Source organism: Vanellus vanellus, assembly GCF_965231255.1.
Source record: "Vanellus vanellus genome assembly, chromosome: 3".
Taxonomy (NCBI): domain Eukaryota; kingdom Metazoa; phylum Chordata; class Aves; order Charadriiformes; family Charadriidae; genus Vanellus; species Vanellus vanellus.
Genome location: NC_138907.1, coordinates 45,024,347 through 45,039,272, shown reverse-complemented (window position 1 = coordinate 45,039,272; position 14,926 = coordinate 45,024,347). Strand labels below are relative to the sequence as shown.

The 14,926-nt window shown below is 37.6% G+C and overlaps 1 protein-coding gene across 1 annotated transcript in view; it reads right to left on the bottom strand.

Annotated features, from left to right (window-relative positions):
• Positions 1-358: 358 nt before the first annotated feature.
• LYST (lysosomal trafficking regulator) overlaps positions 359-14,926 on the bottom strand; it is an 85,835-nt gene continuing 71,267 nt past the window's right edge. The window contains exons 43-53 of the mRNA XM_082480606.1: positions 14,501-14,641; positions 13,889-14,106; positions 12,303-12,533; positions 11,421-11,610; positions 10,323-10,459; positions 9,474-9,572; positions 4,864-5,003; positions 4,456-4,553; positions 2,562-2,718; positions 2,281-2,352; positions 359-868 (exon numbers count right to left, since the gene is read on the bottom strand). Coding sequence (XP_082336732.1) covers positions 730-868; positions 2,281-2,352; positions 2,562-2,718; positions 4,456-4,553; positions 4,864-5,003; positions 9,474-9,572; positions 10,323-10,459; positions 11,421-11,610; positions 12,303-12,533; positions 13,889-14,106; positions 14,501-14,641 — 1,622 coding nt within the window. The 3' untranslated portion in view covers positions 359-729. The remainder of the gene's footprint in view (positions 869-2,280; positions 2,353-2,561; positions 2,719-4,455; positions 4,554-4,863; positions 5,004-9,473; positions 9,573-10,322; positions 10,460-11,420; positions 11,611-12,302; positions 12,534-13,888; positions 14,107-14,500; positions 14,642-14,926) is intronic.

The following is a 14,926-nucleotide window of genomic DNA, read 5'->3' as shown; positions in this document are numbered from 1 at the left end:
TAAAAAACAAAACCAAAATATGATCTAACTATTGCTTCATGATGCCATGAGGTGTCTATCCATCACTAAGACAAGTATTTTATTTTTGCCTGTTGTAAAGGCTATTATACTAACAGAGAAGATGGCAAAAATTACAAATATAAAGATAACAAGTTAATTTTTTAACATTACAATACCATAAGATGGTGCAAAAAGCACCTACTAAGTTCTTTGCTTCTCAAAAAAAGCAATTGTAAGTGGTCTTGGATTTTTAAGTTTTGGGTTGCTTATCCCAGAGCTAACTATACCACGCTCAACTAATCAGATATACATATGATGACATTTTAATAGATATTTACAGAACTCTACAGTGCCAATATTTTACAACATAAGAGGGGAATAAGTATTATCAATCAATTTTTTTAAATACTTCTGTCCAAGAAGTGATTTAAAAAAAAAATACTATTACGTTTTACATTGCAGCATTTTGATTTGTATGTTAGAGCATTTATGAGTCACTTTGCTGGTATTGGAGTATATGACCAGAGCTTCCTGGTGACCTGGATATGCTTCAGGTTTGTGCATGCACACACACAAGTCTACAACCACGTTAGACTGCTGTTTTAAAAAACTTATTCAGTCATTCTAGAGACATTCGGAGGACTTCAAAATCTAGTTAAATATGAGATTCTATGATCTATTTTGGATTTAAAGTGCATCAGAGACATGAATTAGCAGCAAAAATAGTCATCACCCAGCTGCATAGCTGCTAAGGAATGAATAGAACATGGGTAACTTCAAGCGCTGCTGGTCCTTGCGACACCAAGCGATAACATTTCCATCACTATTAGCTGTGAACAAGTGATGCCCATCACAGGAAAATGTAAGGCTGAAAAACAAGAAGAGAATCTATTTTTATATCAGATTTGGCTATTTAAAACACCAGAAGACACTAAAAATCCATAAGAGCATAGCCAACAAAGATTAGCTCTCAGGCAAGACCCAGTGAGTACATTAACATTGTCGTATGTTTGCATGTACCTGTTTATTCATTTTTGTAACCAAACAGGCTGAACTACAGCTTTGTCCAGCACTTCAACATGCCATGCAGTTTAGTACTTATTTCTTTGCAGTGCCAAAGAAAAGGGTAGGATCAGTAGCAGCACCCTACTCTCCCTGGGCTGCCCCTTCTACTTCTGAAAGGAAGGCTTTTCAGCAACAGAACTTTGTGCCCTCTGAACTTGCTTGCTGACAAAGGCAGAAACTACATCCAGATTTCATGGCACAGCATAGGACTTTTGTTCAGCTGGGCATTTCTTAAGCTATAACAGTAGTAAAGCCCTTCAGCTATGCCACGGGTAATGTTAGAGAGCATGAAGGTCAGCATCCATTTTCTGTCTCATTTAAGCAGGAAACTTTAAATTATTCAATAGCTACTAAATCATTATCAACAAGCTTTGTGAAATACGCTTCTTAGAGGGAGGTAACCAAAAGACAATAACTGCTATCAGACACTGTTTTTTGTTTCTAAAAATGGTGACTAGTGGTTTGGGTTTTAAGTGATAATTCAGGAATGGTAAAAACAACATTTTTCAGCATATTTTGTTACTATGCTAACATTAAGATGATAAAATCTTGGCATAACTCTAAGACCTCTGTGCAGGGTACTGTACCACTGGGGATATTAAAGACTCAATCCTTTGACTATGTTCTGAAAACACTTTGGCATGAGAATAATTCTGATTATATGAATCATCAAGGGGACTCAAAGAAAATTACACAAGCACTCCAAAATGGCAGCTTCCAGGCTCCTCTGAGTTTCCTTTACTCCCTTCTCCACCATTTCCCTCCAGCATCAGAAAGAGATGGTCAGGGAAAATACAGTGTTTTCATTTATTTCTGAGGGAGAAAAAACTCTGTCTATTTGAGTCTGACAAAGTTAATATTATCTCATTATTTTTACACAGATTCTGGGGAAAAAATACTGAACTTAAGAATAAGAACAGGAGCTATTGTTCAGTTCTCAAGGGAATCCTGCTAATTTCTATCTGCCAGCAGCAGAACCTAGTTATTACTGTCATTACAAATACAGTACACTTGTGCTCATTTTGCTTTCATGAATAATTAGTAGGATTGCATTGCTCTTTTTAGACATGGGTGTTTACCTCCGGTCCTCATGTCAAATCCACGTTCAACACTCAAGGATATTTTGTTGTGTTTTTTTGGGGGGATTTGTTGTTGTTTCCCCCCCTCTCCCCCCAAGAGAAAAATCCATTTATTGTATACTTAAGATCTTTTTACCTTACAATAGGTTTGGCTGACTTCGAAAATGTTATTTCTCGTACTGGCTTCAAGTCCCACGTACTCCACAGTCTGAAAGTAAGATTAATTTTTCTTCACATTTAGTTTTACAAGTATTTCAGTGATAAACATAACCTGTTTAGCAACTACTAAGATTGGAAACTGAACAGCTTGCCCACCTTCTTTAAAGCCCAATATCAGCATGATGTTTGGCTACATGCGCTCAAACTGTGAGCCTATATTATAAAGCATTTTAATAAATAAAAGTTTCAAATGCTTACCTTACAACACCATTTTCAAGCCCCCCCGCAATCACGTTGACAGAAACTCCTTCAGGCTGGTTAGAGAAAGCAACAGAGCAAATGCTTTCCCTGCAGTGTACATGTCCCACGAGATCACCATTAACTGTCCAAAGTCTCAAATCACTACCCCCTCCAACTGCAATAGAACATAGCATGGCAGTATTAAAAAAATAAATCTAGATCACAGCTAATTCTATGCAACAGAGTCTTTAAGTGTGAAAGAATTCAACTTCTTGAAAGATCAGAAGGTTCAAGTGACTTGGAGTGATGTGTGCCACAGTAAACAATTAACTCGTCACTCCTTTTGTGACAGGGAGCATGCAAACCACCAAGCCACTGCAGTGATGTAGAAGACATCACTTCATATTTATGGGACACTAATTACAAAACACTATATGAATTTACTTTTAATGACCAGTTTTCTTGTACTAACAGGGAAGCACCAAGAGGGAATTCATACTATCTACTTGTACCCTGGCTTGCATTTTAAGCAAAATACTTAAAAGCAGCAAGCACAATTATCTTACCTGGTTATCTGGGATTCTTTGATTCTGTCAAAGATCTAATAACCCAGCTACTGCTTTTCTTAAAAGGGATTGAAACTCATGTCCCTTACCAATTAAAGAAGAATACAGTCTTTTCCAGAAAAAAAAAAAAATATTGGTTTGTGAGCTACAGAAATAGAGTTGAAAGTCTTCATGTCAGTTAAAAACCTCAATATTAGGTTTCTGAAACTGCCAGAATAATTTCCCTTTGCCCTTTAATACTAAAGACTGTGCTATTTTGCCTTTTTTTTTTTTCTTCAGATTTGGAACAGTATTAGTTTCAGTTCAGTCTATGGAGGACTACAGTAAGAGAAGGTGGCTAAATGATACTTCAGTATGTAAGACCTACCTTACTTAAGACAAAAGAGAAAGAAAATTGGCCCAAAGTGAAAATTGGGTCAATAACTGTCTTCTAACAATATTAATAAACAAAGCTAAGCTCTCTTTCTTCTTATTCTGTACCTCCTTGGATCAATGGAACAATATTCTGTCATTTATACAGAGCCTATTTTCCCCTCAGTCTCAAGTTAACACAATAAACACAAGTATCCTTAGAGACAGCAAAATGGTGTGAAGACTCTGACTTAGCCCTGCTTTACCAATACACGGTCTTGTAGCACACAGTCAATCTTCAAGTCAATGAGCATTCTGATTTACAAAATACTCAAAACCCCACTGCTCAAACAGGTATTAGTACTGTTTCTGGATGAGAGCATTATGTGGAAAACAAGACAGTACAAAAACCTGCTTTAAAATAAGATGGGGGAGAATTATTTCCCTCTGTAGAAGCCCTAAAGCCCTAACACAAATATCTACTATTTCTGCTTCAGTATAGCTGTTATTCCTCTTTGCTTTAAACTAGTGAATAGCTAAGCAAATCTTTGTTTGCTTCTGGGGATATGGAAGCATTTGAAGTGATAGAGCAAATAAAACTTCTGCTGCTATATAATACACTGTACTCCTCTGAAGAACTGTACCTTTGACAACAAATCCCTGTTAAAAAGAAAGCAGCCAGCTTCAAAGAATTCAACTCTCCCAGGAATCTGTTGAAATTTCAAGTCTCTTTTTATAAAAAGTTCAACCTGTTCGCTTTTATATCTCTACATTTTACTTAAACACCTGCCTAATTTCTGGAGAAAAATTTCTGGAGAAATTTTTATGTTACTATGAAAAAAAAAAACAAAAAACAAAAAACCAAAAAACGAGCACTCCTATTTGACCAAATGCATCCTTTAATGATTAACACACACTCAGTAACTAATATAATAGCAAGTCTCATGATTTATTTGGTCTGCAAGTCAAAACAGCTTTCTTGACTGCAAGTATACCTGAATCACAAACTGTTGCAATATCACCAGTTGTTTCACTAGCTGAAACTGCAGTCACAGGACTCTTGTGTCCAGCCAGACTCTGGACATAGCACAGCCTGAAAAAAAAAAAAAAAAAAAAAAAAAAAGAGAACAAGCCTAAAGTTCAGACTCAAACACAGAGAAGGTTCTTTGAGGAAAATATTTAAGAGTTATATTAATTTCAATCAACATTTTGACTGATGGTATTTGATATCCATTCTAGAATTCCAGTTCCCTTCATGGGAAAAAACAATAAGAGTTTGATTTCACATTAATATATATATATGGAAGAAATTCACTTAACTTTAAAAGGCCAAAGATTCCCAGAAGCTGGAAAATGGGTATTTAAAAGAAAGCCATTGGAAAAAGTTACATATATACTTGTACCTGTTCAAATCCCATATGATGCAGGTTCCATCTTTGCTGACACTTATCATTATACTGTATGGCTTGCACACAAACAAGCTTGTTATTTCTGCTGTGTGGCCATACAGATGGACTTGAGACTCCATTTCTATCTCTGAAGGCTGAAAAAACAGCAAAATAAATCATGAACTCTCACGAAAAGAAAAAAAAGTCTTTTTTTCTGAAAAGGATAAGCCTAGGGACAAATTTAGTTCTTAAGATTTCAAAAAATGGTTCCCATTGCTTTTAATGGTTGGTACTGGGACCTGTACTGTTCAACATCTTTGTCGGTGACATGGACAGTGGGGTTGAGTACACCCTCAACAAGTTTGCTGATGATACCAAGCTGTTTGGCGAGGTAGACGCGCTGGAGGGGAGGGATGCCATCCAGAGGGATCTGGACAGGCTGGAGAGGTGGGCCCAAGCCAACCTCATGCAGTTCAACAAGGCCAGGTGCAAGGTCTTGCATCTGGGTTGGGGCAATCCCAAGCACAAATACAGGCTCAGCAGGGAATGGCTGGAAAGCAGTCCTGAGGAGAAGGACCTGGGGGTGCTGATTGACGAGAAGCTCAACCTGAGCCAGCAGTGTGTGATCGCAGAACAGAAGGCCAACCATATCCTGGGCTGCATCAAAAGAAGTGTGGCCAGCAGGTCAAAGGAGGTGATCCCGCCCCTCTACTCCACTCTTGTGAGACCCCACCTGGAGTACTGCATCCAGCTCTGGAGTCCGCAACATAAGAAGGACATGGACCTGCTGGAGTGTGTCCAGAGGAGAGCCACAAGGATCATCCAAGGGCTGGAGCATCTCTCCTGTGATGAGAGGCTGAAAGACTTGGGGCTGTTCAGCCTGGAGAAGAGAAAGCTCCAGGGAGATCTTATTGTGGCCTTCCAGTACCTAAAGGGGGCCTACAGGAGAGCTGGGGAAGGACTTTTTACTAGGGCATGTAGTGATAGGATGAGGAGGGATGGTTTTAAACTGGAAGAGGGCAGGTTCAGATTAAACATTAGGAAGAAGTTTTTCACTCTAAGGGTGGTAAGGCACTGGAACAGGTTGCCCAGAGAGGTTGTTGAGGCCCCACCCCTAGAGGTGTTCAAGGCCAGGCTGGACATGGCCTTGGGCAGCCTGGTTTAGTGGGAGGTGTCCCTGCCTATGGCAGGGGGGGTGGAACTCAGTGATCTTCAAGGTCCTTTCCAACCTAAAACATTCTATGATTCTATAATGTCATGTGTTTAGCAACATTGTTAATGCTTTACTATGTTTAATGGTTTATAATGTGATAAGCCATATATATCATTAATGTCCAGCTTTTTGCTTCCAGTGCTTTAGTCTAAGCAAATATTTTGATGTAGTCCAATGAATCAAAATGAAGAAATATTGGACACCTTCCATCTCAATTACACACCTTGAAATCAGCTGATTTGTTTTCTGCAAGACTGCTATTTCCACATGACAGTGAAATGACTGTCCTCAATGTTTTAGCATCTAGAGGAAGCACTTGGAAACATAGAAGGAAAACCCAGCTCAGCAGTTATCATTCTGTGTACAGGAAATTACTGGGAATTCCTTAAGTTGGTGCCAAGTCCTTCAGTGATACCAAGTTGGAAAAATATGCAGGAAGTAACATTTAAATATAGAAACTGCTAGATAAAAATTAAAGCAAATTTAACACTTCTTATTCAAGTTATATTTGAAATGATTCAGACTTCCTGAAGACTGGCTAAGTTGAAGGAGCTGCTTAATCAGATTACTAATGTTTTAATTATGACAACTTGCTGTAGCAAGATTAGAATAATCTTTGTAAAAGAGAGGAACATTTTTCTGCTTGTTTCCTCACACATGTCAGAGCATATTGTCTGCATTTTTGTACAAGGGTACAGGATGTACACAGCAGGTCTACAAAAAGCTTGAAAGTAGAAACAGACAAGACAAATATAAATACGCTTAACTCTTAGTTTGTAGAAAACTGACATCTTTCTGTACTAAAAGGGACAATATAATCTGTGTAATATTGCAAAAGTCAATACACTGACAACAGGGAGACCTGCTACTTTGCTCTTGCTACTGAGTATTTCATCCAAGACAGACACACTTATAAGAATTCAGTTGTCATTCTCTGTGTGGTATCTCACATACGCCGATGCTTCTTTAATCGTTGATTAGTTTCAAGAAAAACGTTATACCAAATTTTTCCATAACAGCAACAATCAAGACTTCTGATTTTCTGAAGAACAACTGATTTTGACAACCCTTTTACTGTGCTCCTCCTGTTTCCTTTGAGTGTTTGCTGTTGATCTGCATTTCAACACCTGAACTGAAAGCAGGATTCGCCTTTAGCAGCTTCTCTCTATAGCACTAATAGCAATGGTTCATTGATTCTTCACTGGGTTATTGTAATAATATTGTAATAAGATAAGCTGGAATTTTAGGACCAACTGTATTAAGGTCTAATAAGTTATAAAATAATTACCTCATACCTAAAATACCATCCCTTTTTAACTTCCCAATCGCTTTTAGATGACAACCACTAAAACAGTATCTAGATGGGGAAAAACATGCAGGTATGCATCTACCTTTAAATAGCAGTACTTTCTGTTGGTTAACCAAAATGATCGCCTATGGCACTTGAGTGGAGAATTTAAATGATCACTTCCCGGTTTTAATCAAACAGATTATTAAAGTGCTCTCTTTCTGTTTGCAGAAGTCTAATAGTCAGCAAGTGAAGGCTGGAGTAATTTGTAACACCAGAAAACCTTGGCTGAGGTTTTCATGAAGGTATGACTTATTGTCAAGATAGATCAGTTTTAAAGCAGTACTTCATTAGTTTTTTGACCATCCTAAAGGCTAGGAAAAATAGAGCATCTGAAGTACAATATCGAGGTATTTTTGAATTCTGACAGCATGTTTTTGAATTCCCATACCCAATTAACAACATGTTATCTGTTTTATACCTATGCATTGGATTTATATAGATGTGAAACATTTATATATTCATGTTTCAAGTGCTGCATTATAAACAGACTGTTCACTTTATCGCTGAACAGCTGACAAGATGCATACAGAACAGATGCTAGGAAGCACATTTACATTCCCTGCAGCTCTGACTTGGGCAACTGACTCAACAACAGGAGCTACAAAATTGGCACAAGGTCAGTCTGCCTGGGGCATGTAAAACTGTCAGTGCTGAGAAATTCAGCAACAGCAAAGATGATCTCAAAGACAATATCTGTGCAGCTAAAAAAAACCCCTCTTGTTTTCAGGAAATGCAGGAAACTAAGAATCATAACCCCACTACTAGAGTTTCTTTTTAGCATTGCAGAAGGCAAGTAAATTGAATTTCTACTTTAATACCTCAAAAAATTTTAACTGGAATCCAAGTCTCACTACAGGTTATTTACAAGCTCGCTATTTTGGTGAGCAGTTAACGTGCCTGACTTAAGATCCAACCGATTGAAGCTTGCAGGCTTCAAGCTCTGCTTTATTTCTTAAACTCAAAGTGCTGCTGAGCTGAGGAACTCCAAGTGGCAGGTCATCAGAAACTGTAAGAAAGCCGAGGAAGAAACTACTGTACGTTTGTGCTCTTCCTACTCTAAGGATCTGCTGTTTGCTACTGTTGAAAACGGGAAACTGGGTAGGCATAGCAGATCATACCAAGGTTCCCTCTAGCACATGCTAATGTAGTGACTCAAGAGCATCAAGAGTACAATACTACAGGTATTGGCAAACATGTTTGTATCAAGCTAAATTTGAGAAATCAGTTTAGTTGTTGCTAGGGGTAATCCTATAGACATACCTGAAATGACCTGTCCAGAAAGTTATACTCCTCATAGTTTTAACAAAGAGTGTGTAAGTTACTGTTGGAGAACTTCAGACAAGCTCAAAAACTTGCTCCGAATCAGAAGATGAATTTCATGTTCTATTTGTGTTTTCATACCATGCTTTTTACCACATAGTAGCAGTGCGATTTCTACGAGTACCTCAGTATCTTCCACTAATGCATTAAGCAATACAAGTTACTTTTCTCCCTTCTCTCCTCACAGTGTTTCCCCTTGGGGAACATGACAAAATGAAGAGGCTTAGTGGTTAATATATACACTGTCAGAGATTTCATCCTGGCTCTCTGTAGTATAAGTGCCTTCTGCATTTGAAATGTTGCTCACCTTGGGGAAATGCATTCCACAGTTTCAGTTAAGGCTTTGAAAGGTTCTGTCGCTTCACAGAAAAAGTTACTCCCTACTGTAGCAAGCTTCATTGTGCCAAAGAGCATAAATTCCAAGCCCCTAGCCTGACTGAATACAGTCAGAGCTGTACGCGTAATCAACTGTGCACCCAGATGATGAAGACTGACCAAAGGCTAGCAGTATATGAACAGCAGCTTAAGAAAAATCCTCAAATAAACACGCTGAGATAAATCTATTTAACAATATCAAAGAGGATCCTTCAGAAATAAATCCTAAGCAAGCACTTTGTCTTTTTAGCAATTGTCCTGAATGTAACATATTCCCCTTTTTCTCACTTTTCCTGTTTAAAAAAAAAAGACTAATGGTGAATACAGCTAAATCCTTAAATATAAATTCTGTCCAATGGAACTTACCGTATTGCTAGTGAATCTGTTCATATATGCTGTGATGACACCAGATTTGCTGCCTGTGAACAGCTGACAACTGTCTGGCACCCAAGCACAACTTGTTACCTCAGAAAGAAAAAACAAAGCCAGAAAAAATTAGAACAGAAACTATTCTAACTGCTATTTTCATCATGCCATAGCATTTGGTCAAACTGATTCTTTATTGGTTACCCTAAGAAAAGCCATGTAAAATACCTAAGCTAAAGAAATCCAAGAGTTAAAACATAGCAAATATGACCTAAAGCAGCTATTACTTCAGAAACTACAGTAAAGAGGGAAATCCAGTGTAGCCTAGAATTCACGCTGAATTACCGCAGACTTCTACACCTACAGTCACATCATCAGCCAAAATCTTTTTGGTAGAATCTCACCTACCATTAGAGCGTAACAGAGATTATGCAGTGCTCCCTAACAATCTTTTAGACAGTCTTTTTCAGAGGAACCTTAAAATATAGTGGAATTCACCTTCTAACATGAAGCATCTATGTTTTCCTGTATTAGTTTTTCTTGACCTAGAAGGTAAACTTTTATAAATCCACACCAATATTCCAGAGGACGGAAAAAGCTACAAAAAAAAAAAAAAATCAAATGCATTCCGAAGGGATCTTTATCTAATACAGGAACACATCCAGGAGGCAAGATACACTGGAGCAATGAGGGACACGTTCCAAAAAAGAATTTAACAGATTAAAAATGGTTCTGTTCAGATGCTCATCTCCAAGAAAAATGAAAGCAAGAGTACCTACTGCCAAGTCAGGCCAACACTTAAACTAACAATATTAAACTGAAAACCACAAGATCGATTTATTTTTTTACCTGATGGAGCTGTGAACTCTGTATAAAATTTACTGGGGGTTCACTTTGCTTGCTTTTCAGTCGTAAAATGTTATCGGCATATCCCCAGCTCAGGATAGCTGACCACTGAATATCAGTACTGTGCATGCTTCTCACACCTGAAGGAAGTACACATAATATTGTGTCACATATGCAACCATTGGAGTTGATCGCTTTGATAGCCAACAATAAAAATCTCAGGTTCATGTTTTACCACAAGCTAGAATTTTAAAGATTCAAAAGTTTCAAAATAAGATGTTTTCTGTTAGGCTATGGCTTAATCCGTAACGTGCTATAAACAAACATAGTTTTCAGAGACTATGTAAACATTCATTGTTCTCCAAAGACAGTTTGAAACCTGGACAAAGCTTTTTTTTGAAGAAATGTTGCCTCTATTGGGAGTGGAGAAAAGGGGAAGATGATGACAATACTTCCCATCTAGAGAAATGATTGTTCGTAACTTCAAGGAGAATGTTACTTATTTTTGTTGACTAAATCATAGAATCGCTGAGGTTGCCATTTATTAAAAAAAAAAAAAAAAGAAAAAAAACACAACACAAACCAAACCCTTCACTAACACATGTCACAAAGAAAACAAAAGAGTATGAGAACCTGTTTGTACATTATCAATAATAATCCCTCCAAGAAGTTTATCTGAAAGCAGAAGATCCTTCACCTCTGCTTTTTTACTGATAACTTTCCTCATTCTCTGCCTCTAAAAACCGTTCCTTTTATTCTCCTTTCTTATGCCACATGTTCTGTTCATCTGTTCTTCAGTTCTTCTTGGACTGAATCTGCTGGCAAGTTCTGAAGTTAAATCCTCAATGCCTCCATCACTTTAATGAAAAATATCAACTCAATTACAGGATGCCTCTACGTAGTTTAGAAAATGACAAGTAAAATCCAGCCTCCAGGAAAGATACCACCCATGTGGGAGCTGTTACTGGATTTATAAATCAATCTTCAGCAGAAGTGACTAAATTTGGGAAGTTTGCTAGAGAATAGTAGCATTAGATTTAATTTTTTTATAGTTCATTTTCACATGTATTGTGCATGTAGAGAATAAGCACAAATTCATACCTTGCTCCTTGCTATATATCATCAAAAGGCAAAATTTGCGGGACAAACCGCAGATAGCTTTAGTTGGCAAAGCCTGGAGAGAGCCAAACCTTTCTCCATGTGGTTGGCTAAAGCAGACGACAGGATCTGGAGCACTTGGGGAACCAACATATTCTCCCCACTTCAGGCCTTTTATCCATGGTAATGGACTCTAAAACAAGCACAAATATAGTTCAAATTAAAAGGGTATAAAAAGTTTTCAGAACAATATTATTTCATTAGTAAGGGAGAATCATTCATATCACATTCCCATATGCAATCATGTAGTAAGGACTGCTGAAGTATTCTAAAGATACTAGAAAGACAAGTATGAAGCACTGTACTATCATCAGCTAAATTAGCTTTAAGGGAGTTCTCCCACTTCTTTAAGAGCTGAGATAGCAAGCTGGCAGTTCAGGTAGCATAGTGAAAACTACCAATTTCTTTAAATGCAAGGATTCAGTTTCTCACTGGACTTTAGGACAGTTCTTCTCTTTAAACACTTGCTTTCCCTACAGACAATGAAAAAGTTGAGGATGTAAGAAAGCACAGTATGTGTTTAGCTACTATAGGGTGCACACAGATTCCAGAATTAATCTTTGAAAGTATAAAACCGGTTAAGTGAAATGTTTTCAAACACCTATATGCTATGATCAAAGTAAATTCAGATCTTAGTTTGACACAAAATATATCACAAATGCATAAAATAATTTCCACTATCACTTTACTAATTTTGTGTATTTCCTTTACAGTACAATATGGGTAGTAAGATGCAGTTTTAGGAGGGAAACTGTAAGCATAAGGGTACAATAACTACAGCATATGAATGTTAACTAAACCATCTTGCAAATCAAAATGACATACTGGATATATTATTTCTTTAGTGTGTTCTCTGGTTTCTCTGAAAGCAAATTGCACTAGTAATCCCATGGCAGCAGGAAGTTCTCCTTCCATGATAAGCCTGGATCCAGGTCTGCTAACGTGTGCTGCATGGAACAGCTGGCGAGGTGTTTGCCCATATGTTTTTATCATTGTTTCAAGGGCTCTTCTCTGAACAGGATCCTCAACGGCAGAAACATCCATCCCAAAATAGGTCTAGAGAGGGGAAAAAAATGGGGAAGGGCAAGAATAAATTTGTCTTTGGGAAAGACTTTTCAACACATATACCCACATTTAGAGGCAGACTCTTCAGTTGTTTGGTTAAGATTTGGACCAGAAGCCATCCCACAATGGGTGTGCTGACTAAAGAGCCACTGAGAATAGTAATTTTGTCACCACTTCTTTATTTGAGATAACTACCACTAAGATTTATCATGTGAGCTGCTCTTACATGTATTCCGTGACTAATTTCTGTCAAAGAGGTTTTCTTAGTAGACCTTTACTAATATGTGCAAAGCCAGAATAGTTGCTGATGATAGGGTTTTTCAATTTTTTTTTTGTTTTCTGTACCTCTGTTTAATTATTGTATTAAAGCTCCAGTTTGGGGTAGGGAGGGAGGGAGGAAGAACCTTCATATTTCAGGAGAGCAGAAATTCTTTTCTTTCCTTTACTTGTCTTTTTCAGGTCTCATAATTGTGTACCACATACTTTTCCTCAATCACACTGACAAAAGCCTTGACTTTTCACTTTAAGAAATAATGAACACTCACACAAACTTAATATTTGAAATTTAAGGTAATAACTAAATCAATACTTAAGCACAAAAAAAAGGAAAAGAAAAGCATTTGGATGGCAACTTGAAAAGAAAAAGTTACCACTGCCAAACACTACTATTTTATTAGCTCTTCCAGATATAGAATGAACACTAAATGCAAGGAACACATTTGAATGCATTTGAAACCAAGACTGCCTGGCTGAAGAAACCTTGGGATAGTAAGGAATGAAGCTAAAGAATGAAGTCTGATATTAATGTTAAAATTAAGCAGTGAAACTCCGGAATTCTTTACATTAAATGAAGACTTATTTGAAATTATATTTACTGGAGGAGAAAGTGCTCATTAGAGGGACAAAACAAGATGTATACAAAGAGAAGAACACAAATAATGAGCTCAGGACAAACTGAACTGCTTTAATTGTATCAAAAGCTGCAGCACTATCTGCCTAAATGAAAGGTTTGTTTGAATGAGATGGAAGCAGGTACACACAAACATAATACCTGTATACCACTCCAAACAACTATCCAGGAAGTCCAAACCCTGTACCTGATCACTGCCCCCCCATGCCTATCGCAAGGCAAGAAAGTTGAACACCAATTCATTAAGTTGCACAACAGTCCCTAGGATCTTATCAGTTCCGCATTGAAATGGTTAAAGCCTTTTCTTAGTCTTCAACACTTCACCAGCAAGGGACCTTGCTTCAATGCTGGATGTTTTCTAAGCAAGTCAGACCAAACTTTCCCCCATTAAATTACCAAGTACAACAAACTAACACCGAGCTTAACAAATACTTACTGCAGGATGAAAGACATTGATAGCCTGAACAGAGGCCTTTCCCTTTTGCTTATAACCAAACACCAAGTCAATCCAGTGACAGATTGTCTGGGAAACATGGTCAGACTCCAAAGCCTGACGATGAATCAAGATGAAGAGACGAGGATCATTACGAGCCCAGGGTGGAAGATTGACATGGTTAACTCTGTCACCATTTTGACGTACTCCAAAATCAAAACCTAGAAACAGGGAAGTAAATGTTGCAACATTTTAGTTGACAGTAACTTCAAAAAGGTCTTTATAGGGTTCTATGAAAGCTAACCATCAAGCACAGTGATTACTGATCAACAAAGCAGCACCATTAACAAGTCTCCCCCAAACATATTCAAGCTGTACATAGTCATTCAAATGGAGAAATCAGACAACAGGAAACTCCTTTGCACCTCTGACAATTATAAAAAAATCTTCCCTTAAGTCCTACACAACAGCTTTTGTAGCATATCCTACAAGTTTCTCCCATACATCTACTGCTTAGCATATTCAGTCAAGGGATATAAATGTTCTCAGTTTCAACCCATAGGCTCAACCATACAGCTGTTTTGGGTATACAGTTTTGGTATCCTCTTAATATACCTTCTCTGTTAACTAGAAAGTCGGGAAGGTAGAAAAATTCTGGGATAAGTTCCTTTACGTCAGTCATTGATTCATACGAGGAGAGTCGCCAGGTTGTATTGGTAGAGTGAAAAGTTCTGTCTGGGATGTCAAAACTTTGATCTGTAAAGAAATCCAAACTGAATTTGTTACATCGATGCACATCTGCAACTTCAAGTTAACTGCTCTCCAGTTAGCTGAGAACATTTAGAACTCTATCTTAATTACTATATGTTACACATGGACTGCAAGTCAAATATAGGCCACCTTTTTATTCTACATACACTAAAGTATAAATATAAGACATACAGCTTTATGGTCTAGCTTGATAATTTCAGAATGGGTCTACTGTGAAAGCATACTAGTTTTAATTTTACTGAACTCAGCTACTTGGAACTGAAAACTATG